The following is a 26573-nucleotide window of genomic DNA, read 5'->3' on the forward strand; positions in this document are numbered from 1 at the left end:
GCAGTCCAGTGGTTAGGTCTTGGTGCTTTCACTGCCGTATGCTGGAGTGTGATCCCTGGTCGAGGAACTAAAATTCCACAAGCCGGGCTTCCCCGGTGGCGCAGTGGTTGGGAGTCCGCCTGCCGATGCCGGGGGCGCGGGTTCATGCCCCGGTCCGGGAGGATCCTGCATGCCGCGGAGTGGCTGGGCCCGTGAGCCGTGGCCGCTGAGCCTGCACGTCCGGAGCCTGTGCTCCGCAGTGGGAGAGCCCGCGGCAGTGGGAGGCCCGCGTACCGCAAAAAAATAAATAAATAAATTAATTAAATTCCACAAGCCATGTGGCGCAGCGGAAAAAAAAAAAATTTATTGAGCATCTACTATGTGTGGGATCCAGTGCTGGGGCCTCCATAGGGACAACACAGCCCTAGTCCTGTTTTCACAGAGACCCGAGGGAGCAGGGATTTCCAGGCCCAGAGAACAGAGCCCAGCCTCAGAGCCTTTGCACTTGCTGTTCCCTCTGCCTGGCACACTCTTCCCCCAGGTAACTGCATGGCTCCCTCTCCTTCCAAGCTCAGCTGAGGGAATTGAGAGCTTGGGGAATCCCTGCCCCTGTAGGGTTTGTTCGAAATTCCCGTGCTGGCCTCCTCCGCTGTGGGTCTTGCCCCTTCACCGTCATCCTCTGGGACTCTGAAGGTCAGCGTAGATGCAGGCGGCCCATGAAGGCCACGGCACCGACCTTGGTGGCTGGGTTGTGCTCTCTGAGAGTCATGCTGGCCTCTTACACACAGTCAGCCTCAGTCTCAGACTCCCTGAGAAGGTGGGTGTGTGGCATGCCCACTGAATGCCAGGCCCCCTGCTCAGCTCCACTGGTCTATGAGAGCAGGGCAGCTACAGATGGATAAACTGAGGTTCAGAGGCAGAAGTGACTTATCCGGCAAGGGTGGAACGGTTCTCACGTTCCTGATGAGAGGCAGAGGTCCTCCAGATGAGGAAGTAGAGGCCTCTCTCCAGACCTGGAAGCCAGTCCTGGTGGGTCAGGACTCAGAGCCCGGGGGCCAGGGGGAAGAAGGAGGCGCAGGAATCAGTGGCCCTCAGGCCCTGCCCAGCAGCAGCCCTCTCTCTGTGCTTGCAGGAGGAAAGGGGAGATGTATGCGCCACAGCCTTGGGGCCCACACGCTGAGATCTGTGACTCCTGAAGCCTGGGTTCTCTTGGCCCGGGGCCTGATTTTTTTTCTTTCCATAGCCTGGATTTTCCTCTCATGGAATGAATTTGTCGGCTCTGAAGCCCCGGTTCCCAGGGCCCCGCTGCCCAAGTTCTCCTGCCCCCAACTACCCCCTTCCTGTCCCCACAGGACGGTGGCTGCCGAGGTGCGGAAGCAGGTGTCCCGGGAACGCAGTGGCTCTCCCCACTCCAGCAGGCGCTGCAGCAGCTCCCTGGGGGTGAGTGTTTGGGAGCCCCCCCCGCCGCTGCTGTGGGGACCCTGAGGCTGGGAGGGACCCAGCTGTGGCAGGGAAGGGGGTCCCTGTCCTGGCCCAGCACTGTCCCCATTCCTGTCCCCAGTGAGCGTGAGTGGGAGGGTGGTGGACCCCCTCTCTGCAGGGAGCAGCCCTGTGGGTGGTCGGGGTCGTGGGGGAGAAGTTCAGCCTGCTGTGGCCCGCAACTCCTGCTGCCTGGACCACCCAGCTGGGGAGGGTGGGGAGGGCGGTCTGGGGGATGGGAGGTGCTTCTGGCTGCAGTGGGGAGGGGTGGGGCTCTCTCGCCCCAGGGCCTGAGGAGTTGTCTCTTTCTTTGCTGCAGTCCACAAACCTTTCCTTCCACCATGAGTTTCCTGCCCCTCCAGGCACAGGGTGTGATTTCCTGCCTGGAAAGAGGGTCAGGGCCGGCCAAGCTGGGGTGGGGGTGGAGTGGCTGAGGTCACTGTCCTCCAGGGCCCCTCCAGCTCCAACACCCTCCATGGCTCCCACCGCCCTCTTGTTTGTTCAAGGCCAGCCCAAGTCCACACTCACCCTCCAGCCCCCCGGGGCACGGGTCACAGCCACTTTGCTCCAACTCAGGTCCCACTGACTGAAGTCATTGAGCCGCTGGACTTTGAGGATGTGCTCCTGAGCCGGCCGCCAGATGCAGAGCCTGGGCCGCTCCGGGACCTGGTCGAGTTTCCAGCTGATGACCTGGAGCTGCTGCTGCAGCCCCGGGAATGCCGCACCACGGAGCCTGGGATCCCCGAGGATGGGTGGGTTCAGCCCCACACCCTCCCTGTCTGTAACTCCACCTACCTCTGTGCCCCCCGTGAATACCCTCTTTCAACTCTTGGCTCCACTGTGTGACCTTGGGCAAGTCCTCTGCCCTCTCTGAGCCTCTACCTCTGTATCTCTGAAACAGGCAGAAGGACAGGCCCCACCTCACAGGCCACTGGAAAGATTAACACTGGGCCCTGCCTCTGTTTATTACCCTGATTGTATTTTGTGCAGAAAGCTGGATGCCCAGGTGAGGGCTGCCTTGGAGATGTACACGGAGGACTGGATAATCGCCCACAGGAGGTGGGTCTGGCTCGGGGGCAGCTCAGGGTAGAGAGGCCAGGTCTGAGCCCAGAAGAGCCCATTGTGTGCTGCCGGTCCTCCTGTTTATCCACCCACCGTCCCTTTAAGGGTAGCCAGACTTCTCCGGCAGAGCACTGGGAGGGTGGATGGCCTTGCAGGCATCATCTGGACCTTGGAGGTGTGTCAGCACATCCGGGAGCCCTGGGGAGCCCTCATTCCTGATACCCACCAAGCCCCGCCTCCTCCTAGGTACCAGCACCTGAGTGCAGCATACAGCCCCATCACCCTAGAGACGCAGCGAGAGAGGCAGAAGGGCCTCACCCGCCAGGTCTTCGAGCAGGACGCTTCTGGGGATGAGAGGTCCAGCCCGGACGACTCGGTGAGGAAGCCCTGGGCAGGGGTCACTATAAGCATATGTACATGCATGGGCTGCGGCCCCAGCTCTCAAACGCATATGATGGGAAATAACCCAAACAGCCTTGAACCCAAAAGGAAATGTTATCAGCCCTGTAAGTGAAACGTTAGGGGTAACAATTATAAGCATTTATTAAGGGCTTAGTGTGTACTAAATGTTTTATACTTGTCCTTATCTTTCATCCTGTGAGATCGGGCAACACGCATTTTACAGATAAAGACGGAAGTTCCCTGGTGGTCTAGTGGTTAGGATTCGGAGCTTTCACTGCTATGGCCTGGGTTCAATTCCTGGTTGAGTCTTGAGCCTGTATTTTGTCAGCCAATATTTATTGAGTGTCTACTTTTACCAGTAATAATCATGTCAAGAATTATTGTTTCCTTGTTACTATTTATAAATGTAGATGGGGAAACTGAGGCCCTTAGGGTTGGGATCAGAGACCCAGGATCACAGAGCTGAGCTGGGATTTGAACCAAGGTAGTCTGCTTCTGACCATAGCTGAGTCTGGGAGGTCAGGCAGGGTCCTGGGCCATTGACAGCCCCAGTGAGAACTCTCCCTCCCCTGGCAACAGTGAGCAGAGTCCCAGGGAAGGCTCTCATTGGCCCAACCCAGGCATATCCTGACCTTGGAGCCAATCCCTGGGGTTGGTACCTGTTTTGTTCTGACTGGCCAGACAAGGGTCATGTGATACCCAGACTGGGATGTAACCTCCCCACAATAGTAAAGGAGGGGGCTTCCCCAGACAGAAGGTTCTAGAAAGAGAGTCAGCAGAGCCCTCAGGTGACCCTTGTAGTGGTGACCCCAGCCCCTGGCCCTCAGTTTCCCCATCTATAGGTTGGGCATGAGGACAGTCTCACCTGAGTAGGATGGAGATGCATTCAGCTGGCACTCAGCGCTTGCCCATTCTCTACTGCTGGCAGGATGACCCCCGGCACTCCTCAGGCTCCCCAGACGACACCCCACGAAGCAGTGGTGCCTCTGGCATCTTCGACCTGAGGAACTTGGCAGCCGACTCATTGCTGCCCTCACTGCTAGAGCGCGTGGCCCCGGAGGATGTGGACCGGCGCAATGAGGCCCTGCGGCGGCAGCACCGGTCCCGTGCCCTGCTCACCCTCTACCCGGCGCCCGACGAGGTGGGTGCCCACTAGCCTGCACAGGCCCTGAGGTCAATACACATCCAACTGACATGTATCACAGTATATGATCCCAGCAAGATTTCCTGGGTGCCTACTGTATACCCTGCATTGTATACTTTAATTCAATGGCTTCTATTGGGTGCCTACCATATACCCCTATATTTTTCCACCCAGCATTTATTGGGCACCTACTATATACTGCTATATTTACTCAACCAATATTTATTGTAAGCCTACTGTATAGTCTTTTCTTTAATCAAACCGCATATAATCAACCAATATTTATTGGGTACCTACTGTGTACCCTATTTTTTATTTGATGACTTATTATATATACCCCTATATTTATCCATCCAGCATTTATTGGGCACCTACTGTGTACTCTATATTTTTATTCAATGATCTTTATTTATTATACATACCCTTATATTTATCCACCCAGCATTTATTGTGCATTTACCGTATATTCATATTTATTCAGTCAATGTTAACTGTATGCCTACTGTATAGTCTTCTATTTAATTAAACAGCATTTGAGCAACTAATGTTTATCGAGCACCTACCATGTGTACCTATATTTATCCAACTATTATTAGGCACCTAGTATATACATCTGTGTTTTAATTCAGCCATTTATTGAATGCTTGCTGTATACCCCAATATTTTATTCAACTAGTACTTATTGGGTGTCTAGTACACGTCTCTATATATGTCCAGTCAGCATTAATCAAATACTTTCTGTATATGTCTATTCAACCACTTTTTAGTAGGTACCTACTACATACCTCTGTGTTTATCCAACCAAGATGTTTTGAGTGCCAGTTATATAGCAGGCACTGGGGATACAGCCACGAACAAGATAGAGCCAGTCTTTGCTCTCCGAGTTCACAGCCTAGGGGAGGAGAGATACCAGGAAATGACAACCCAGAATAGTACCATGATGAGATGTGTGTCATTGTCCCTCACATGGCCCACAATGTCCCAGCCATGTGGCCCATTGCAGCAGGGCCTGTTGAGCATCTGGAACATCAAGTGGCTCTGAGTGAGGGAAGGCTTCCTGGAGGAAGTTCCAGCTAAGGTGCGACCTGACGATGAGCATGTATCGGCCAGGCAAGGAGGAAGGGAGAAGAAGGGCATTCCAGGTAGCGGGAACAGCATGTGCAAAGGCTCAGAGGCAGGGGACTGAAAGAAGTTTAGTCAGCCTGCGGGTAGAGCTGGTCTCAGGCCACACATTCCAAGCCCTTCCTGGAGGATGTGTTCCCAGCTGCCCCTTCGGCTCTTGGCAGGATGAGGCCGTGGAACGCTGCAGCCGCCCGGAGCCACCCCGAGAGCACTTTGGACAGAGGATCCTGGTCAAGTGTCTGTCGCTTAAGTGAGTGTGCTGACCCGTCCCTGGGGGGGGGACCATGTGGCTTATGGTGTGGCACACACTCGGCGCTCACTACTCAAGCTATGCCATTACCGTGTGCAGCCCTGAGACCTATGAGGACACCTGTGGGCTCTCAGGCTGGAAAATAAGACTCCCTTTTGCATTATTCAAAACCGCCAATCCTAAGCTCCAGTTGTGTGTCAGGCTCAGTTCTCAGCCCTCCATGTGTATTAACACTGACCTTCACCACAACATGCGATGTGGGTGCAGGTGGGAAACCAAGGCACAGGGTGGAAAGGTCATTGTGCCCAAGATCACAAGTTGTGAGGCCAGAGTCTGGCCCTCGCCCAGGCTGCTGCTAGGACCCAGGCTAGAGGGGGCGCTGGTGACCCTGGGCCTGGCTTCCAGCTGCCCAAGGCCCCCTCCACATCGCCCCCTGGGAGCAGCCAGCGTTCGTGGGAATGGAGCTAAACAGGATGTGGCCTTGGACCTGAGCCCGGCCCTGCCCCTCCCCAACTCTCAGTTCCTGCCTGGATGGGGGCAGGAAAGGGAGGTCCCATCTGGCCTGAGGCCCGGGTGGGCCTCCTGCCTCAAGCACACGGGCTGGGAACTGGCTCTCTGAGCTCATCCAGTCATTCAACAAACACTCATTAAGCATCTACTGTATGCAAGGCTGTGTAACTGTGGGATGACCACACAGGGCTCTGTAGGTGGGGGATACAGCACAAACAGAGGCCAGTAGATGTCTGGAGAAAGGAAAATTGAGGCCAAGAAGTGGGCGGGACAGGGCCACGCAGGGCAGTGAGGAGCCTCAAATTTTAAGTTTTGGGTTTTTTTTTATTCTTACTACCTTCTTTTTTTAAAAAATATTTATTTATTTATTTGGCTGCATCAGGTCTTAGTTGCGGCATGTGGGATCTTCTTTGCAGCATGCAGGATCTTCGTTGCGGCATGCAGGATCTTTCGTTGTGGCACACGGGTTCTTAGTTGTGGCTCACAGGTTCAAAGTTGTGGCACGCAGGCTCTCTAATGGTGGTGCGGGCTCAGTAGTTGCGGCGCGTGGGCTTAGTTGCCCCGCGGCATGTGGGATCTTAGTTCCCTGACCAGGGATCGAACCCACGTCCCCTGCATTGGAAGGCGGATTCTTAACCACTGGACCACCAGGGTAGTCCCAAATTTTAAGTTTTAAGATGTTTCCTTAGGAGGCACGTGGATGATGAGTAGAAATGAGCAGGGCAGAGTAAGACAGGGAGGCGGTTATGGGGGCTGTTTTGGCGATCGAAGATGGGACTCAGCCCAGGATGGCAGAAGCCGTAGAGGACACCTCAGGGAGGGGAGGCAGGGAGGCCCAGGAGTCGAGAATTTCAAGATGGGACTCGGGTGTGGGGGGGGATTGATGTGCCAAAAGCTGCCTCCATGCCAACCGAACAAGGGCCGTGGTTTCAGCAGGAGGGACTCTGTGTGAGTTACTTACTGAGGGAGGAAGGCGGGCGGGGGAGGTGGGGGAGGTAATCTCTTGGTGCCTTCGTTTCCCCTTTGGCAAAATGGGACAGGTCTTTCCTACAAGCCCTTGAATGGTGCTTCTCTGTGACCCAGTGGGAAACAGATGCCCCCCGCCCCCACAAAGGCACCAAGGCTGGGCTGGACCTCAAGAGGGAGTGGGGTGTATGGAGGAGGGAGTGTCAAGGTCATCCTCTGCCAGAGAACCCCCGTTTACTGCAGGTTCGAGATAGAAATCGAGCCCATCTTTGGCATCTTGGCCCTGTACGACGTGCGGGAGAAGAAGAAGGTAGGAACCCCTTTCTTCCCTTTCCTCACAGTCCCCCTCCTCGCTGCAGGGTAGTGGGCTTCCTGGAAGTGGTGGCCCAGCTGCCTCTTGTGCCCCCAGATCTCGGAGAACTTCTACTTTGACCTGAACTCAGACTCCATGAAGGGGCTACTGCGGGCCCATGGCACCCATCCTGCCATCTCCACCCTGGCCCGCTCTGCCATCTTCTCTGTGACCTATCCCTCGCCCGACATCTTCTTGGTCATCAAGGTACCCACTGGGGCTGGCAAGGGGGTGATAATGGTGAAGGCTGCAGGCGAGGTCCCCACTCTCATGAAAGAAGACAGACATGTCACTAAGAAGCGTGATCAGGGCTGTCATGGGGGAAGTACAGGCAGCTGGGTGAGAGCCCAGAGGAAGCTTCTGACCCAACCCAGGTGGGGAGAAATCACCAAGGGCTTCCTTGGAGAGGTTACAGCTCAGCCGACACCCATGAGTGGGCAGCCTGGGGAGAAATGGCATCCCAGCACATGTGGGTGGATGTTTAAAATTTTTTTTAGTTGAGAGTTTTTCAGTTTATTAGAGGAAGAAAGACCTAGTTGGCACATTCGTTTGGGATTTTCTTTTTCCGGGAGTGAGTTCAAATTTCCTTCCCCAAAACATTCAATTAGGTTACGCTAATGACATTAATTGAACATCTTAAGGCAGGCACTGCTCCCAGTCGGTTAGGCTTCACGGATTCTGGTCTTTGGTCCTCACAGCAGCCCCGGGAGGTGGGAGATGACATGGGGCCCATTTTACAGTTGGGGAAACTGAGGCACAGAACTGGTAAGGAATGTGCTCAAGGTCCCATAGCCCCTCAGTGGTCAGGATTGGAGTCCAGGCTCAGAGCCATGCTTGATGTGGACTCTGTTTATACTAACAAAGAAAGATGTAAATGTGGGGGAAAAAATGGAGTCTTGGGTTTGGGGCCGGGTTTAAAAGGTGGGGAGGGTGTAGCTGGTTGCCCAGGCTGAGAGCTAGCACTCAATCCCAAGGACAGTGGGAGCCATGGTTGGTGTTGGAACCGAGAGCCCTAGCTGGATGGAACGGAATGTGTGGGAGGCTGTGAGGGTCAGGGAAGTTGGGTGTGGCTTGGGGAGGTTGCAGCCCCAGCAGTGCCTCACTGGCCTTGTCTGCCCCTCAGCTGGAGAAGGTGCTGCAGCAGGGGGACATCAGCGAGTGCTGCGAGCCCTACATGGTGATGAAGGAGGTGGACACAGCCAAGGTAAGCGTGGGAAGCTGGGCCAGGTAGTGAAGGGGTCCCCAGGCAGGGCAGATCCTGGATTCAGAGGGCCTGGGGCACTGAGATTGTGGGGTGTGTTTCCGGCGTCTCCCCATAGAACAAAGAGAAGCTAGAGAAGCTGCGCCTGGCGGCTGAGCACTTCTGCACCCGTCTGGGCCGCTACCGCATGCCCTTTGCCTGGACGGCGGTGCACCTGGCCAACATTGTGAGCAGCGCGGGCCAGTCGGACCGGGACTCGGACTCGGAGGGCGGTGAGGAGGCGGGGCCGACGGGCCAGGGGCGGAGCTACCGGGGAAGGGGAGGGGCGCCCTCTGCTGGCTGGACTTGGTATACCAGACCTGAGTCCGCACCGTCTCTGCCCCTCCCTGCCTCTCTCTCATTTCTGTCCCTCTCCATCACTGTCACTGTCTCCCCTAGAGCGCCGACCCACTTGGACTGACCGCCGCCGTCGGGGGCCCCAGGACCGGACGAGTAGCGGGGACGACGCCTGCAGCTTCTCCGGCTTCCGCCCAGCCACGCTAACTGTCACCAACTTCTTTAAGCAGGTGCCGTGGCTCGGGGGGCAGGGGGCTAAGGGCTACTCCCTGTGGCTGCCCGGGCCCCGGGGACCCCAAGCCCCTCAGCCCTAGTTCACCAGGGCGGGTCCCTGCAGGAAGCTGAGCGGCTCAGTGATGAGGACCTCTTCAAGTTCCTGGCTGACATGCGACGCCCGACATCCCTGCTGCGGCGCCTGCGGCCCGTGACCGGTGCGTGGTGCGCCCCCTAGATGAGACGTGTTACTCATACAATCACTCAGCAAACCCACACTGAGCACGTACTGTGCCAGGCCCTGGGGACCATGATAGGCAAAGCCCCGACTTCACGGGTGGACCTTCTAATGGGGCCCAGAGATGAGAAACAGAATAAGATAGGACTTCGCTGTGGTGGTCCAGTGGCTAAGAATCCACGCTTCCACTACAGGGGGCACGGGTTCGATCCCTGGTTGGGGAAGATCCCGCATGCCGCGGGGTGCAGCCAAAAAAAAAAAAAAGAATAAATAAGACAGATAGATAGTGGGTCACACGGGGAATGTGGTGGGCAGAGCTGATCAAATATGAGGGCAAGACATGGGAGTTGAGGCCATCTTTCAGCCTTAGCACCTGAAGGATAGAGCCACCAGAGGGTGTTGTGGGAGAGTCAGAGCCCTGATCCGAAGCCCAGAGAGGTAGGGCCCGGCTCGAGGCTCCCAGGCATATGCAAACTGACTACCCCCTCCCCAGCCCAGCTCAAGATTGACATCTCCCCAGCCCCTGAGAACCCCCACTTCTGCCTCTCCCCGGAGCTGCTTCATGTCAAGCCCTACCCAGACCCCAGGGGTCGGCCCACCAAGGAGATTCTGGAGTTCCCCGCCCGTGAGGTCTACGCCCCCCACACCAGCTACAGGTACAGCCTCTGGGGCAGCTGGGCACTTGAATAGGGGCATTCAGGCATCGTGCAAAGTAAGATGCCCTTTCCCCGACACTCACAGACACTGGCCTGAGATGCCACTGCTCTGCTTTAATGGGGGATGGATAGGAATGAAGGGGCGTGTCCTTCCTCCACCCCTCCTCGACGGTCCGGTCCGTGTCCTCTGCCTGCGTCCCTGCCTGCTTTCGTCTCTGCTCCATGGCTGAAAATGGGGCCCAGCGCCCTGGCCGACCTCAGCAGACAGGCAGCTCCTCCCTGTGCAGGGGCCGCGTGGGGCATGGCAGCATCCCCCGGTGCGTGACTGGTCCTCAGTTCCACCCAGACAGGTCTCAGGCTGGGAGCGCCGCCGTGTGGAGTCTGGGAGGGAGGTGAGGTTCAGCCAAGGCGCAGGGGTCCCCATCCCGCTGCGTGGCACGCCCAACTCCCCACCAGGCACACCTCTCCTGAATATCTCTCAGCCGCTGCTGCTGTGCCATCATCTCCTGCTTCTGTCGCTGCATGTGGCCCATGAGGGCCCACACGATGTGGCTCTGCTTGTCTGCATGGGCCTGTGGGGTCAGGACAGAAACCTCAGCTGGGGGCCTCCTCACCTCCTGTCCCTCGACCCCACCCAGACCCCCCTGCTCCCCACTGCATCTGTGTGACCCGGCAAGTCACTGCCATTCCTTGGCCTCAACTTCCCCACCTGTAAAATGGGGATGAAACAGGAGTCCCTTTGTGGGGTTGTTATGAGCATGGATTTTTAGAGGGCATAAAACAGTGCCTGGATACATCATGGGCACTCAAGAAATTCTCTAAATAGTATGCATTTATTGAGTAACTCCCATGTGCCACCCCCTACTGAGGATTTTATCTGCACTGAGTCCCTGGCTCTGCTTTGAGAAATCAGTTGTTGCCCTTATTTGCAAATAGGGAAACTGAGGCATGGGAAGGGACATGGGTTTTGCCCAGAGACACACACAGTAGAGGCCAGGGTGCTGGAAGGCTGACCTTTGGGGGGTCTCTGGGACAAAAGGTTCAGAAATGAGGTCTGGTTGTGAATCAGGGTCTTGACTCCCCCAGGGCTGGGAACCCCTTACCTTTAAGGCCTCAAATTCTTGGCGGGCATGGCCCAGCCAAGCGCCTCTCAGCTGGACTTCCATCCGCTTCATTTTCTTCCGCAGCACCTGCTGTCCTTGGGCCACTTCCTCCAGCGCCTGGGCTGTGGCTTCTGCCTGCAGCTTGAGACCATCCTCTGCCATCTGATCAATAGATAGCGGATGTTAGTAGGATGACCTACTGGGACTGGCCTGATTTTAACACTGGAAATCCTGTATTCCAGGACCCCCCTCAGTCCTGGGAAACCCTGACAGTTGGTCACCCTAGGCATAACTCTCCCATAGACGCCTATCCACCCCACAACACCCCAACTGCAGCGTCTACCTGCATCTCCAGTAGGCTCGCACGTAGCTCCTGGGCTGCATCCTGGCCCTGGCTGACCTCCTGCCTCAGGAGCCCCAGCGCCTGGCCATAGAGGCTCAGGCTGCGCCCGGCCTCTGTCAGCTGCGCCTCGGTGGCCCTGTACACGCCGTTGAGAGCCTGGCTCAGCTGCAGGGCCCCGTGAAAGAGCAGGGTCAGCTCCTCCTGCTGTGCCGGCTCCGAGCCGCTCATGGGGGCCACCGGGGCAGGCTGGGCCACCATCGCCAGGGCGCACAGCAGACACAGCATGAGCATGGGCATGACTGGGGGGCTGGGGGTGTGGCCACAGCAACACTGCTGCTGCCTTTTATGCCTTAACACCCCCCTTAACCTCAGGTCAATCGTTAACTGGCCAACCGGGTGCCCCGTGTTGTGCAAGGGCCTGGCTGGCACTAAAGTTGCATCAGGCGAATGTCCAGCCGGGCCACGCTGGCATCACGCTGGCTGGGGCTCGGGGCCAGGTGTGGGCTGGGGACGCTAGGAGAGAACAGGCCCAGGCCCCGCTGGGAGACCCTACGGCTCCTAGCCTCAGTTTCCCCTCCTGTGGATAGGCATGACAACAATAACGGCAATAACAGTGAAGCTTTTATGAGTTCCAGTGGTTTGCCCAGAGCTGTCCCACTGCTGTTACAGTAGCTGGTCTCATAATCCTCCCATGAGCCTGTGATGCTGGAGTTTTTGTCGGCCTGGTTAAGAGCTAAGGGAGCAGGTACAGATGGTGGAGACTCTCCCAGGGCCACACAGCCTGACTCCAGGACCTCCACGTACCCTGGCTCAGTGCTAACTGCCATTTGTCTCCCTGGATGACTGTGGGCAAGTGCCTCTGTTTCCCTGTGAAATGGAGTGTGATGTGAGTCCCTGCCCACAGCCTGCTGGTGAGAAATAAATGAGTCATTTCACGTCGGGTGCTTAGAACAGAGCCCAACACACCCAGAGCCAGCCGGTGCCACATTTGTGTTTGGTGCAATCATTGACATTTTTGTAATTTAGCATCATTGGTATTACAAAGGCTCAGCTGGGGAGGCTTGGTGCCCCCATTAGACAGATAGGGAAACTGAGGCCCAGGGGGCAGTTAGGGTTTGAATGGAGTTACCCTGGGGGAGGGAGACAGAACCCTGACCCCAGCCCAGCCCTTGCCTTCAACTCCAGCCTTGGTTTCCCCGCCTGAGAGACACGCCATATAATTCTAGTGGCCTCTTCTGGGGGAAGGGGTGGTCAGGCTGCTGAGCTGGGTGATGGGCAGGTCAGCCTGCGCAGGGCTCAGGCCTGGTGCTGGTTGCCTGGGCTACCTTCTCGGAAGTCTGGCCCTCAGCACCCATCTGTCTCCTGCCCTCTGCCTCACTGTGTACCCTCAGTACCCCCGAAGTCCCTCTGTTCCCACCGTCTGCCACACCATTCCCCCGCCTGTGCTCTGAGGGTGCCCGTCTGTCCTCCATTCTCTGCCAGTCACATCTCCCGCCTGGTGCCCATACATGTCCCTGACCCGGCTCTCAGTGCCCCAGTGGTGTGGCCACCGTCCCCCGGCTCTCTGTCCCTCTGACGTGGACATGCCCCTGCCCCCGCAGGAACCTGCTGTACGTGTACCCGCACAGCCTCAACTTCAGCAGCCGCCAGGGCTCCGTGCGCAACCTCACTGTGCGAGTGCAGTACATGGCGGGCGAGGACCCCAGCCAGGCCCTGCCGGTCAGTGGCGGGGCCCAGGGGGAGGTGGGCGGGGTGTCCCCCACCGGCCCCTCATGCCCCTGCTCCCCCAGGTCATCTTTGGCAAGTCCAGCTGCAGCGAATTCACCCGCGAGGCCTTCACACCAGTGGTCTACCATAACAAGTATGTGGGGTCGGGGTGGGGGGACTGATGGGGGTACAGTGGGGCAGGAAGGGGCGCCAGGGTCGGGGGAGGGGGTGCCGTCTCCTGGAGTGCTAATGCGGGAACCCGAGGCAGAGAGCAGGGACAGTGGGGCCCAGCAGCACTGGGGGAACGTGTGGCAGACGGGGCGGGGCTGGGGAGCCCGGCCCCCAGCAGAACCCCCAGCCGGCCCTGCCAGGTCCCCTGAATTCTACGAGGAATTTAAGCTGCGTCTTCCGGCCTGTGTGACCGAGAACCACCACCTGCTGTTCACCTTCTACCACGTCAGCTGCCAGCCCCGGCCAGGCACGGCCCTGGAGACTCCTGTGGGCTTTACTGTGAGCTCCCCTCCACCACTGCCAGCCCGCACCCCCATGCCCAGCCCTCCTGCCCACCGTCCGGCCCCATACCTGACCCCCAGCCTCCCCCCAGTGGATCCCACTGCTGCAGCACGGCCGCCTGAGGACCGGCCCCTTCTGCCTCCCTGTGTCCGTGGATCAGCCCCCGCCCAGCTACTCCGTGCTCACACCGGACGTACGTGCTCTGGACTCCCTGCCAACTAGCACCCTGTCCCCCATCAGTGCTCCCAAGTCCCCCATTCGTGCCCTGCTTTCCTTCCCACCAATACCCCTGGGAGCCTTGTCCTCCATTAGGGCCTCCAGGGCCCCTGCCTGTCTCGTCACACCCACCCCCATTATTAATCCTGTGTGATCTGCTGTCCCCGACTAGCCCTGCCTCGTTACTGCCCCCTCCCCTGCCTCTGCACTCACTGTTCCATAGTGAGATTCCACTGCCTCCCCGCTGCAGCCCCCCACTTGCAGCCCTGCTTGCCTCCCTAATCACTGTCCCTAGAGCACCCCCTCCCCATGCGAATGTTCTGTCACCCTCCCACATAGCCTTTAATTTGCACCCCGGGGACCTGGAGTCCTCCCATCATGCTATTTCCTGTTCATGCCCTCCAATAACAGTCACTCTGGGTCTCCATTCTCCCGTGAGCATCCCAGGCTTCCGGCCTGCCCGGTGGACCCCCATAGCGCTCCCCTCCATCTGCCCCCATCTCTGGGTTGGGCGGGGCCCGGGGGCAGGGTGCCAGGTGGCTCCCCGGGGCGGGGCTGTGCTCGGGCCACAGTGTCGCAATGGCTGAGGCTGGTGGCCTGAGCGGTGGGGAGGGCCGGCCGGTGCCCACTTGGTGTGTCCCTCCCGCAGGTGGCGCTGCCGGGCATGCGCTGGGTGGATGGCCACAAGGGTGTGTTCAGCGTGGAGCTCACGGCTGTGTCGTCTGTGCACCCCCAGGTAGGGGGTGGGGCCAGAGCCCAGGAGTCCGGCCCTGGGGTTGGGCAACAGTTTCCGCTGACCAGGGAGGCCTGGCTTCGGGCCATTGGACACGACTTTGGTCAGCGGGGCCAGGCTCCAGGGAAGCTGCTGACTCAGGCGGGGGCGGCCGTGCCAGTGGCCGTCCTAGCTGGAGCTTTGGCCTTTGCATGGTCTCTCCTCCCCCCGCCCGATTTGTCCCTTGTTATTTCTGTGATCACTCCCCACCTTTTCCTTTTCTTCTTGATCTACCGTCTTGTCCCTTTTCTCATGTATTTTCCATTCACTGATCCCAAGCCTTGGTGTCCCAGCCTACTCAGCCTCGCACTCGATCCCCTGGGCCCTTTCTGGACTGGGGGCCCTGGCCTCGCCCTGCTCACCCCTGGTCTCCCACCAGGACCCCTACCTGGACAAATTCTTCACCCTGGTGCACGTCCTGGAGGAAGGGGCCTTTCCATTCCGGCTCAAGGATGCCGTGCTGAGCGAGAGCACCGTGGAACAGGAGCTGCGGGCCAGCCTGGTGGCCCTGCGACTCGCCAGCCCTGAACCCCTTGTCGCCTTCTCCCACCACGTACTGGACAAGCTCGTACGCCTGGTCGTGCGGCCCCCGATCATCGGCGGCCAGATCGGTGCGCGGGCACAGCCTCATACCTTAGTTTCCCCATCTGGAGAATGGGCCTTGGGTCCCCTGGTCCTGGGTGACCTCCCATAGCCCATTTATCTCTCTGGTCTCAGTTTTCCAATCTGAAAAATGGCCCCTCAGTCCCCTAGTCCCCTGAATTTTTGATGGCCACGTGAGCCCCTTGGACCCTGAAGTCTCTTCCCTGGGGAAGTAGGAAGCCCTGGGACCTGGAACTTGACCTCTCTTCTTCCCGGCAGTAAACCTGGGTCGTGTAGCCTTTGAAGCAATGGCTCATGTAGTCAGCCTCGTCCACCGGAGCCTGGAGGCTGCCCAGGATGCCCGTGGTCACTGCCCACTGCTGGCTGCCTATGTCTACTATGCCTTCCGACTGCCTGGCACGGAGCCCAGCCTCCCAGGCGGTGAGTGTTGGTGGGAGACTCTGGGGCACGGGAAATACCTGGGAGCAGAGCATCCCAAGCAAAGGGAAGGGCATGTGCAAAGGTCCTGAGGCTGCACAGGCTTTGGCTGGTTTGGGCAATTTACAGGAGAGAGAGAGAGAGAGAGAGAGAGAGAGAGAGAGAGAGAGAGAGAGAGAGAGAGAGAGAGAGAGAGAGAGAGAACTTTTTGCCCCAGCCCCAGGGGTGTGGTCTTTGTAAACTTGAGTGGCATGTGATTCAGCCAGTCAGCAAGCAGGGACTCAAGCAGAGCTGTCTGGGTTTGAATCTCAGTTCTGCCTACAAGCTCTGTGACTCTGGGCCAGTGACTTGACCTCTCTGGGCCTGTTTTCCCATCTATAAAACGATGATAATAATAGTGCCTCTCACAGGGGTGCTAGTAGTAGTCAATGGCATAGTAATCCATGCAAAATGCTTGGCACACTGAGCGCTCAATAAAGTTGGGTTTTTTTTCATTTGCTAAATAATTGACAATTAGCACTAAGACTTATAACGTGCCAGGCACCGTTCTCAGTGTTTTTCATTCTCCCCAAAATTGCTGTGAGGCAGAGCCATTATCACACCCATTTTACAGGTGAAGAACCTAGAGGTTCAGAGAAAGAAAGTGACTTCGCCAAAGGCAGCTGACTGGGAAGGGGCAGGGGGTCATGAGGGCAGGTGGGCAGGGGACTGAGCATATTCCTTCTGTCATCAGGGGCCCCTCCAGTGACGCTGCAGCCTGCCACGCTGGCCCATGGCCCTGGCCGCCCCGCAAGCCTCTACCTGGCCCGCTCTAAGAGTATCAGCAGCAGCAACCCTGACCTGGCCGTGGCCCCTGGCTCCGTGGATGACGAGGTCTCCCGCATCCTGGCCAGCAAGGTAGGGCAAGGGGCCCCTGCTCTCTCCAGCCTCAGTGGTCATGGCTGCCAGGTGGGCAGGTGAAAGATCTCAGTATTGACGGAGGATAGGAAAGACAGCCAACAGCATGGATGAAGACTTGACCCTGGGTTATTCCCTGGTGGTCCAGTGGTTAGGACTCCAAGCTCTCACTGCCAAGGGTGCGGGTTCAATCCCTGGTCAGGGAACCAAGATCCTGCAAGCCACACAGACTGGCCAAAAAAAAATAGACTTGACCCTGGACATTAGGGTTGGGCCCTGTCTGTCACAAGTTGGGAGCTGTGACTCGGACTCTTAGGCTGACCCAAGGACAGGTGACTGGATCTTGAAAAAAGAGCACCATGTACATAGCGCAGTGGTGCATTTCCATGTGTACCCTATGCATGTACGTACACGGGGCACCTATATGCACGCACCCCACGCACATGGGAACGCGGGTGCATGTACTCATGCATTCCACGCACAGACGTATGCGGGATGCATATACGTGTGCACCCCATGCGCAGTTGCGCACACACACATATTCCAGGGTTGCGTGTGGGTGTCCACGTGGGCACACGTGTGGCCCAGGACAGTGAGCAGGCTTGGTGTTTCACGCTGGTTTCCCTGCCCTCTGCCCATAGATGCTACCACTTATCCGTGTATCTCCAGGGTATCGACCGCTCACACTCCTGGGTGAATTCTGCTTATGCTCCAGGAGGCAGCAAGGCGGTGCTGCGACGGGCACCCCCTTATTGTGGGGCCGACCCCAGACAGGTGCCCTCCCTGCCTGCCCCTGCACGTGTGTCACCCCACCTCAGCATGAGCTCCTCCCACCTTCCTGGCTGGGGCCGACTAACCTAGGGGGGCTGCCTGGAGGAGGCAGCGGACCCCCCCCGCCCCCGCCTTTGTTTGGGGCTGTGGAGTGGATGTTGTAGGCAACACAGGGTCATCTTAACCAGCCTTTTGCTGCCACACAGACCACAGCCTCAGGCAGAGACAGAAGGGGCAGGGTGGTATGCAAATAGCATGCAAATGATATGCACATTCAGCCGCTCTAACCTCACTGTCCCGCATGGCCTGTTTCTCTCCCTTTAATCCACTCTGTTCGGGGGACTCTCAACTGTCCCCTTGACACAGCAGCCTGAATGATGCCCAGGGGATGGAACTGAACCTCTGGGCTCCCCAACCCCGTTTCAGGCAGAGCGACCCCTGTGGGCAGCTTCCTTTGCTTTGCCCCTTCCTGGGACCTGGTGTGGGGAGGGGCTTTGCCATCAGACCCTGGATCGGGATCAAGTCCTGGTTCTGCTGTGGGCTCCTCCTGCGCCCCAGGTTCTGAATTTTCAGAAGTGAAGACTTGCTATTCAGTGCAGCGGTCCGAGCCTGGGAGGGAGTTAGGGCATCACAGGCAAGATTTTGTTGGGGAGATAGATCCTCAACCCAGCTTCATCCCTGAGTTACTGGCTAGCCGGGGAGAGAGACACCCATCAAACAAACACATGGATATATAAGTGCAGCGGGTGAAAATACCTGAAAGGAAACAAACTGAAACAGGCCACCAGCCTCCCTCTGGGTGGTCTGGGGAGGCTCTCCCGGGAGGTGACATTTTTGCTGGTACCTGAAGGGTAAGATAGAGCCAGCCAGTGAAGGGTGGGTGTTCCAGATGGAGGGAAAGGCATATGCAGAGGTTGGAACCAAGCTCAGAGGCCCCTGGGCACCAAGGGCTGGATTCCCTGCATACCTGGCCCCAGGCCGTGTTCCAGCTCTGTACCTGTCACCTAGGCAACCTGCACCGCATGGCAGCCAGGGAACTGTTCACAGCACGAGCAGGGGGACTTTTGGACGGTCTTCTAAGATTTGCTGGGAGTCTGGGTTCATGGGCCTTTCCAGTCCCCCCATGTTTTTAACAGGTCTCCCCACCAGTGCCCTCAGTTCTCTGGGGTGTCAGCTGGGCCTGGAAGAGCACATAAGAGGTGACAAGGTGGCAGGAGGGCAGGCATTCCAGGCAAGAGGCGGCAGTGAGGCTGGCCTTTGCGGTAGATGGCCCGTCTGATGCGGGCTGAGGAGCCCAGGGCGTGTGGCTGGGACTATGGGAGCTGGGGGGGCCCCCACGGCCAAGGCAAGGACCTGGGCAGTTTCCAGGGCCGGGCCAGCTCCATCACTGGGTCTCCTCTCCCTGTCAGCAGCCTCACCTGACCAGCAAAGGAGGCGGGGAGAGTGGAGCTTGAGCACCTCATGCCCATTTCACAGATGGGGACACTGAGGCCTGGCAAGGCCCCAAGCAAGGCTGGAGCGGGGCCAGGCCTGGAAACTGGGGCTCTCTTGGCTGCTCCCACCGTCTCTCATCACCACCTCACCTCCTCTGTCCTTATCTTTCTTTTTCTTATTTCTCCTCCTCCATCCTCCCTTTAATCCCCTTTGTCTACACTCTACACCCCTGTCTGCACTCTTCCTCCTCCACCCTGGTGCCCTCCGCCTCCTCTGTCCATCCCTGGACTCACGGACTCACACGCACTCTCCGCCCTCGTCCCCACTTGGCTCACCTCCTCTGACCACGTTCTCTTCTCCGTCTACACTGATTTTACCCTCCCCACCTCCACTCCTCCCATGTCTTTTCTCTTATCTTTGTCTGCTGGGTCCTGCTCCATCTGATGGGTTCCCGTCCACATTCTTGCCTGTTCCGTTCACCCTGCTTGTCCCCTCCTTACCTGTGTCTTGCTTCTTCTCGTCTCTTCCATCACATTCTTACTCTCTCCATCCGCTCCCACACACTTCTGTCTTTATTAACACGGCTCTCCCCATCCACGTCCCCACTGTCTGTCCACACGGCCATGTCTTTCCTCCATCCACGCCGACTGTCTCTCTCCTCTATCCATACCGCCTGCACCCACTCTGACCCCCCTCGCCATCCCATCCCCTCGCCATCCCATCATAGGCCATCGACCGCAGCTCTAGCCGAACCTCTTCCTACCTCGAGGGCTCCTCCTCGACCCCACCAGCCACCCAGCCGAGACCCACTGTGCAGAAGGTAGTGGGAGGCAGGGGGTGGGTGACTCCATTTTGGGGTCCAGAGCTCCCTTGCCCTCGAGCCCAGCAGGGTCTGGAGAGCCCGGGGAAAGGGCACATTGACTCCTCCTGGCCCCTTTCCTCCTGCATGGCCTCTCGCTGCTCTAATCCCAAGCCCTCCAGCTGCATCCTCCCCTGTCACGCCCTCCAGACGGGGGTACGGGGTGGGCTCCTCTGCTCTCTGTGATCCCTGCCCCTGCCCCCAGCTGCTTCACGAGGAGCTGGCCCTGCAGTGGGTGGTCAGCGGCAGTGCCGTGCGCGAGGCTGTCCTGCAGCATGCCTGGTTCTTCTTCCAGCTCATGGTGAGACGCCCTCCTCCCCGCCCAAGAACAAGGGGCCCCCAGGGGAGACTCTCCTTGGGGAGAGAAGCCCCCTGAGATTGTACCTAAGCCCCCTGAGAAGTGGCCCCAAGAGACCCACACGTAGAGAGAGATAAGAGATGCCTAAGGGAATCTCTCCCTGGAGAGGCCCCCTGAAAGTTCCCTGAAACCCCTTGCACAGCGAGAAGGATCCCCACTACCCACCTTCCCTATAAGACCATTGAGAGACCCCCAGCTAGCAAGGAGGCCTCCCCTGCAAGAGAGAGAAGGAAACTGTTGGGATCAGACTGGAGGCATCCCCCAAACTCTTCAAGAGGTGCCTTGAACTATTCCTCCTGACTACAGCCGTCCCCCCTCAATCTGGTGGGCCTTCAAGCCCCACCCTCCTACCTACAGTCAGACGTTGACCCCTGGAGACCTGCTCTAGCCCCACCCATACTCTCTCAGCCTCGCACCCACTCAAGGCCCCGCCCATGTCCTTCTCAAGCCCCACCCACAACCTGCAAAGTCCCACCCACAGCTCTTGGGCCCTCCCCACAGCTATCAGGCCCCACTCTCACCCCATAACTACAGGGCTCAAGCCACATCCAGGACCCCTCATGCCCACCTTTAGCCCACTTCAAGCCACCACTCACAGCCCACCCATCTGCTCCCTTCTGGCAGGCCACCTCCACCCACAGCCCCTCAAGACCCACCCCCCACCCTCTTCCCCCACCCCCAGGTGAAAAGCATGGCGCTGCACCTGCTTCTGGGCCAGAAGCTGGACACACCCCGCAAGCTTCGCTTCCCTGGGCGCTTCCTGGATGACATTGGTGCCCTGGTGGGCTCTGTGGGCCTGGAGGTCATCACCCGCGTCCACAAGGTAAGGGGGAGGGGCCTCCATGGAGGGAGGGTGGGGCAGGGGTGCTTAGGGAGGACATAGAGCCAGCCACATGAGGCATCAGTCCTGTCCAGTGCCTCCTGGCTACAAGACCACAAATCCCATTTGCTGAATCAGCCTGTTCACGCAACATCTATTTCTTAAGCACAGCCCTGTGCTGGGAACTAGAGACACAGCAGTGAACAAAACAGACCCAGTTCCTTACCCTCATGGAGCTGACTTTTAGGGGAAGATTTGAAGGACATGAGGGAGCAATCTATGTGATATCTGGGGGAAGAGCATTCCAGTCAGGGGGGGAACAGCAAGTGCAAAGGCCCTGAGGCAGGACCGTGCCACTGTCAGAGGAGCAGTGAGGCGGTGAGTGGCTGGGGTGAAGTGAACAAAGTGGAGAGTGGGAGTTGGTGAAGGCAGAGAGGTGACAGGGTAGATGCATTAGCCCTTAGCACAGTATCAGAATACAGTAAGTACTTGGTAAATGGATGTTGATGTTCCGAGACCTTGATGGTTATCCAGGCCCTGGACCACTAATTCCAGTGCTCACAGAAGCTGGGCAGACAATGATAATAGTAATAAAATTATGCGTTTATTGAGCACTTACTGTGTACTTAAATACTTTATTTTTGAATTTTATTTATTTTTATTTGTTTATTTTTGGCTGCACTGGGTCTCCATTGCTGTGCGCGGGCTTTCTCTAGCTGTGGCGAGCAGGGGCTACTCTTTATTGCGGTGCGCGGGCTTCTCATTGCAGTGTCTTCTCTTGTTGCGGAGCACGGGCTCTAGGCACGCAGGCTTCAGTAGTTGGGGCATGCAGGCTCAGTAGTTGTGGTGCACGGGCTTAGTTGCTCCGCGGCATGTAGGATCTTCCCGGACCAGGCCTCAAACCCATGTCCCCTGCATTGGCAGGCGGATTCTTAACACTGTGCCACCAGGGAAGCCCCTACCTAAATACTTTAGATGGATCACATTAAACTCTCCCAACAACTCCATGAAGTTAGTAGTATTGTTTCCTCCATTATACTGTTGGAGAAACAGAGGCAAAGAATGACTGAGTAACAACTTGATACCATATAAGTGGGAATGGGCAGAATGGGGATTTGAACCCTCACCACCAGCTTCAGTTGGGGGAGTAGGGCTTATGGTGGACCAGAGGGCATGTGGCCAGAATGTCTGATTTTTAAAGAGAAAGGGGACTTCGGATTTGATGGGAATTTTCCAGATTTTTGAAATGCTAGTTGGCCCAAGCTGGTCCTTGTGCAATCCCGTGCGACCTCTGGGCTGGTCTCAAAGGTTTTAACCTTGTTTCGCTAGAGCCTCCCCAAGGGCTGAGTTCCCGGAGGCTGATCCAGATTATGAGGAAACCCTCCTCAAAAGGGCTGCAGGAAGGGGCTTCCCTGGTGCCGTAGTGGTTGAGAATCTGCCTGCAGGGGACACGGGTTCGAGCCCTGGTCTGGGAGGATCCCACATGCCGCGGAGCAACTAGGCCCGTGAGCCACAACTACTGAGCCTGCGCGTCTGGAGCCTGTGCTCCGCAACAAGAGAGGCCGCGATAGTGAGAGGCCCGCGCACCGTGATGAAGAGTGGCCCCCGCTTGCCACAACTAGAGAAAGCCCTCGCACAGAAACGAAGACCCAACACAGCAAAAATAAATTAATTAATTAATAAACTCCTAACCCCAACATCTTCTTTAAAAAAAAAAAAAAAAAAAGGGCTGCAGGGAAGAACAATGCCCTTGAGAAGCACCTTCGTCACAGCGCTGGGGGGGTATCAGTGACGGGCCACAGCGGTTTCATTCCTTCACTTGACATTTATGGAGTACCAACTGTATCAGGCTCCACGCACAAGTCTCTGCCCCACTTGAGGACTCAGAGCTCAGGTGGATTTTGTATTTTGTTTCTTTGGGTTGCAGGGAACTGCGGGCCACCGAGGCTAACTTGTGAGGCCAAGAGTAGCTCCCGAAAGCAGGAGGGCAGCTGGGCCTTGAGGCCATGGGAGCCTCCTTCCTTGTCGTTCCTCACACGTGCCAGGCGCTTCCTGCTCCAGGGCCTTTGCACTTACTGTTCCCTCTCTTCAGAACGCCTTTCTCCCCTGGGCTCTTGCTCACCCTTCAGGCTTCTCTTGAAATAGCACCCTGTTAGTTGTCTTTGAAACACATAGAGCTTTCTGGAATACTCTTATCCCCCATCCCCCTCCCCCCCATGAGACTGAGAGCTGGACAATCAGCAGGGACCATGTCTGTCTTTTTCACAAGACTTGGTACATAATAGATGCTTGTTAAATGATTTCTTAGGGTTTATCAGTTAGGGCAAAGGTTAATTTGCTTGAACATCATCACAAATGGTTTAAATGTGACCAAAGTTTATTTCTGAGCATAGGTGGGCTACGGGGGGCTCCACGGTGTGGGCCTGGCCATCTCAGTTCATTATGGTACCTGCCACATCAGGCATTACAGGCTATGGAAACCGGAGGACCTGCCCCTTCTGTTTAAGTGGCCACGTCATTCCTCTCAAATCCCATTGGCCAGGATGTGGTCACATGATTGTTCTCAGCTGCATGGGAGGCTAGGAAATGTAGTCCCTACCCAGCTCTGAACTCTGAAAAAGCGTCCCAATACCTGTGAGAGGATATGGTAGGGAGTCAGCAGCCAGTCTCTGCCATCTGTGTTGTGTTACTCAAATCTGATGAGAGAATAAAAAAGAGTGTCCTCAACAGAGCCGGGTGGAGGGTAGACACTAACTGTGGGGAAGGGAAGGGCTAGTCAGAAGGAGGAGGGCAACCAGGAAGCCTGGGAGTCCAGAGCCTAGAGACAAGGGCGTGTCGAGGAGACCCAAGGTTTTCGGGCAGTGACACGGCTCTTAGGGGTCACTGGTGGCCTTGGCGAGAGCCAGGCCAAGGGCAGGGATGGAGGCTTGATGGGGTGGGTGGGCATGGCCTGACAGGCCCTGTTCCCCCAGGACGTGGAGCTGGCCGAGCACCTCAACGCCAGCCTGGCCTTCTTCCTCAGTGATCTGCTGTCCCTGGTGGACCGCGGCTTTGTCTTCAGCCTAGTCCGGGCTCACTACAAGCAGGTAGGGGTGGGCGTGGTGGGAATGGCACACCTGCAGAGACGTGGTAGGAACAACACACCTGTGGGGATGTGGTGGGGACGGCATACCTGTGGGGGACTTGGAGGGGACAGCACACCTGCGGGGACATGGCAGGGGGTGATGTGGATTGGTGGGCAGAGCAGTGTAGTGTCACCTGCTGAACCCTCCCCCACAGGTGGCCACACGGCTGCAGTCGGCTCCCAACCCGGCGGTGCTGCTGACCCTGCGCATGGACTTCACCCGCATCCTATGCGGCCACGAGCACTACGTGACCCTCAACCTCCCTTGCTGCCCCCTGTCACCCCCGGCCTCACCCTCGCCCTCCGTATCTTCCACCACCTCGCAGGTGGGCTGGCCTCACATCTGCTTCCTCTTCTTTACCTATGACCTCTTACCTTTCAGCCCTTCTCGTGTGGTTCCCTCATCTCTGTCCCTTTCGCAATAGGCCACTGCCCAGGGGACTGACCCCTTACCTCTGACCCTTCACCTCTGACCCTGCATTCTCAGCAGTTTCCTGGGAGGACCAGCTTCTGATTTCTCACCCCTAAATCCTAACTCCCAGACTGGCGTTCCATCTGCCATTTCTCAAATCTCTGACTTTGGACCCTGTGCCCTGTCATCTCACAGATGAGTTAACCCTAACCTCTCACCTCTGACCCTTGGCCCCTGGTCCCTTGCTTTGTCCCCCTCTCCAGAGCTCCACCTTTTCCAGCCAGGCCCCAGACCCCAAGGTGATCAGCATGTTCGAGCTGAGTGGGTCGTTCCGGCAGCAGCACTTCCTGGCTGGGCTCCTGCTGACGGAACTGGCCCTGGCCCTGGAACCTGAGGCCGAGGGGTGAGCACAGGCCCTGCCTGGCCGCGGGGCGGGAGGAAGGTCCAGGAGCCACACCCACTCTGTCCTGAGCACCTCACTACCCCACAGGGCGTCCCTGCTGCACAAGAAGGCCATCAGTGCTGTCCACAGCCTGCTCTGTGGCCATGATGCTGACCCCCGCTACGCCGAGGCCACTGTGAAGGCCCGGGTGGCCGAGCTATACCTGCCACTGCTGTCACTGGCGCGGGACACACTGCCACGGCTGCATGACTTTGCTGGTCAGCAGGGCAAGGAGGGGTGGGGTCCCACAATCTGGGGGCCTGAGTGATCCCACAAGGCTCAGATCGGGAAAGGTGGGCGAGCATGTTAGGAGTAAAACCATGGGTGTTAGGATCAGAGGAGTGGGTCCAAGTCCTGCTATGGGGCCCCAAGAAAGCCATTAACCTCTCTGAGTCTCAGATTTATCACCTGTAACATGGAGACAGTGGTAGCACCAACTACTTCCTAGGATTACGTGAAAATCTGAGCACGTGTAGTACTGGGATATTGTCAGCGTGCAATACATGGGAGGTGAATTATCTTCTAGAAAGAGGTGTGAGGAGGGAAAGGTGGGGAACATCAGTTGGGGCCCTGTGTTCGTTCATTTCTATGCACTTTCATTGGCACCACCGGTGGACAAGTGTGTTCAGTGGTTGGAAACACAGACCTGGGATTGGTGGGTTGATCCCCTTCGTCATTCGGGGGAAACTCTCAGTTGTTATCTCTTGAATTTTTTTTTCTGCCTCGTTTTCTCTCTTCTCTCCTCCTGAGACTCCAATTACACGTATGTTAGACCTTTATGATCATGTTACAAGTGTCTGCTGTGCTCTGTTCTGGTTTTCATTCTGTTTGCTCCCTGTGCTTGAGTTGGGAAACTTTCTATTCATATGTGTTTGAGCTCACTACTTCTGTCTTCTGCTGTGTCTGGTCTTCTATTAATCCCCTCCACTGAGTTCTGAATTTCAAATTTTATATTTTCCAGTTGTAAATTTTGATTTCGTTGTTGTTGTAGATTCTAGTTCTCTGCTGAAATTCTCCATTTTTTTAACCCATGTTTGTGCATCTTTTTTATTTTAAAGTTTTGCTCACTTCAACATTTGATCATTTCTGTGCCTGCTTCTATTGTCTTTTCTCCCTTATCAGTCACCTTTTCCTGCCTCTTCACATCTTCTGATTTTGTGTTGTATTTTGGACATTGCATGTAAAAGGAACATCAGGACTGAAGCAATGTCATCTTTTCCCAGTGAGCATTCCCCTTTCTCTCTCTTAGGCAGCTAGGATAAGGGGCTGATCACCTCAATCCAGTCAGGAATTCAGCTAGGTTAAACTGGGCTGGAGCTTTAGTAAAACTCAGTTGACTTTGACCTTTTATTTCAAGACTCTCTGGAGTGAAACCTGTTCTGTATTTGTTGGCAGCAACTCTCTCTCTCTGATGAGACTGTGTTTTTTGGGGAGGGGGGGAGTGGAGAGAATACTCTTTTAAAATCAGAGATTTTTTTTTTCTTTTTTTTTTTTGGCTGTGTTGTGTCTTCGTTGCTGTGCACGGGCTTTCTGTAGTTGCGGTGAGCGGGGGCCACTCTTTGTTGCGGTGCGCGGGCTTCTTATTGCAGTGGCTTCTCTTGTTGCAGAGCACAGGCTTTAGGCGTGTAGGCTTCAGTAGTTATGGCATGTGGGCTCTAGAGCACAGGCTCAGTAGTTGTGGCGTACAGGCTTAGTGGCTCCGTGGCATGTGGGAATCTTCCTGGACCGGGGATTGAACCTGTGTCCCCTGCATTGGCAGGTGGATTCTTAACCACTGTGCCACCAGGGAAGTCCAAGATCAGAGATTTTGGAACCAGACTGTTTAGATTAAAATCCTAGCTCTACCATTTACCTACTGTGTGACCCCAGGAA

At 56.8% G+C, this 26573-nt stretch overlaps 2 protein-coding genes across 16 annotated transcripts in view; one reads left to right on the plus strand and one right to left on the minus strand.

Annotated features, from left to right (window-relative positions):
- The window catches only part of DOCK6 (dedicator of cytokinesis 6), a 46369-nt gene that overhangs the window by 9759 nt on the left and 10037 nt on the right, over positions 1-26573 (plus strand). For 5 of the 15 annotated variants that reach the window (XR_010942449.1, XR_010942450.1, XM_067733703.1 and 2 more), the window contains exons 2-30: positions 1332-1419; positions 2035-2210; positions 2449-2517; positions 2767-2896; positions 3851-4063; positions 5353-5438; positions 7032-7224; positions 7324-7473; positions 8390-8470; positions 8586-8739; positions 8906-9033; positions 9141-9234; positions 9748-9910; positions 12958-13075; positions 13147-13217; positions 13435-13573; positions 13668-13769; positions 14442-14528; positions 14944-15175; positions 15426-15587; positions 16318-16481; positions 17151-17255; positions 19414-19506; positions 19751-19846; positions 20586-20726; positions 23696-23809; positions 24003-24173; positions 24523-24662; positions 24750-24919. Coding sequence is in view for 13 of the 15 variants with exons in the window: in XM_067733703.1 (XP_067589804.1) it covers positions 1332-1419; positions 2035-2210; positions 2449-2517; positions 2767-2896; positions 3851-4063; positions 5353-5438; positions 7032-7224; positions 7324-7473; positions 8390-8470; positions 8586-8739; positions 8906-9033; positions 9141-9234; positions 9748-9910; positions 12958-13075; positions 13147-13217; positions 13435-13573; positions 13668-13769; positions 14442-14528; positions 14944-15175; positions 15426-15587; positions 16318-16481; positions 17151-17255; positions 19414-19506; positions 19751-19846; positions 20586-20726; positions 23696-23809; positions 24003-24173; positions 24523-24662; positions 24750-24919 (3830 nt within the window). In the remaining 2 variants the exon portion in view is untranslated. The remainder of the gene's footprint in view (positions 1-1331; positions 1420-2034; positions 2211-2448; positions 2518-2766; positions 2897-3850; positions 4064-5352; positions 5439-7031; positions 7225-7323; positions 7474-8389; positions 8471-8585; positions 8740-8905; positions 9034-9140; positions 9235-9747; positions 9911-12957; positions 13076-13146; positions 13218-13434; positions 13574-13667; positions 13770-14441; positions 14529-14943; positions 15176-15425; positions 15588-16317; positions 16482-17150; positions 17256-19413; positions 19507-19750; positions 19847-20585; positions 20727-23695; positions 23810-24002; positions 24174-24522; positions 24663-24749; positions 24920-26573) is intronic. The other 10 variants (XM_067733696.1, XM_067733697.1, XM_067733699.1 and 7 more) reach the window with 8 other exon arrangements.
- On the minus strand, positions 9987-11688 carry ANGPTL8 (angiopoietin like 8). The gene is made up of 4 exons (XM_067733706.1): positions 11357-11688; positions 11014-11175; positions 10373-10482; positions 9987-10291 (listed from the first exon to the last, which is right to left on the minus strand). The coding sequence occupies exons 1-4, from the start codon at positions 11651-11653 to the stop codon at positions 10264-10266; spliced, it is 597 nt and encodes a 198-aa protein (XP_067589807.1). The 5' UTR covers positions 11654-11688; the 3' UTR covers positions 9987-10263.

Source organism: Pseudorca crassidens, chromosome 3 (assembly GCF_039906515.1).
Source record: "Pseudorca crassidens isolate mPseCra1 chromosome 3, mPseCra1.hap1, whole genome shotgun sequence".
NCBI lineage: Eukaryota > Metazoa > Chordata > Mammalia > Artiodactyla > Delphinidae > Pseudorca > Pseudorca crassidens.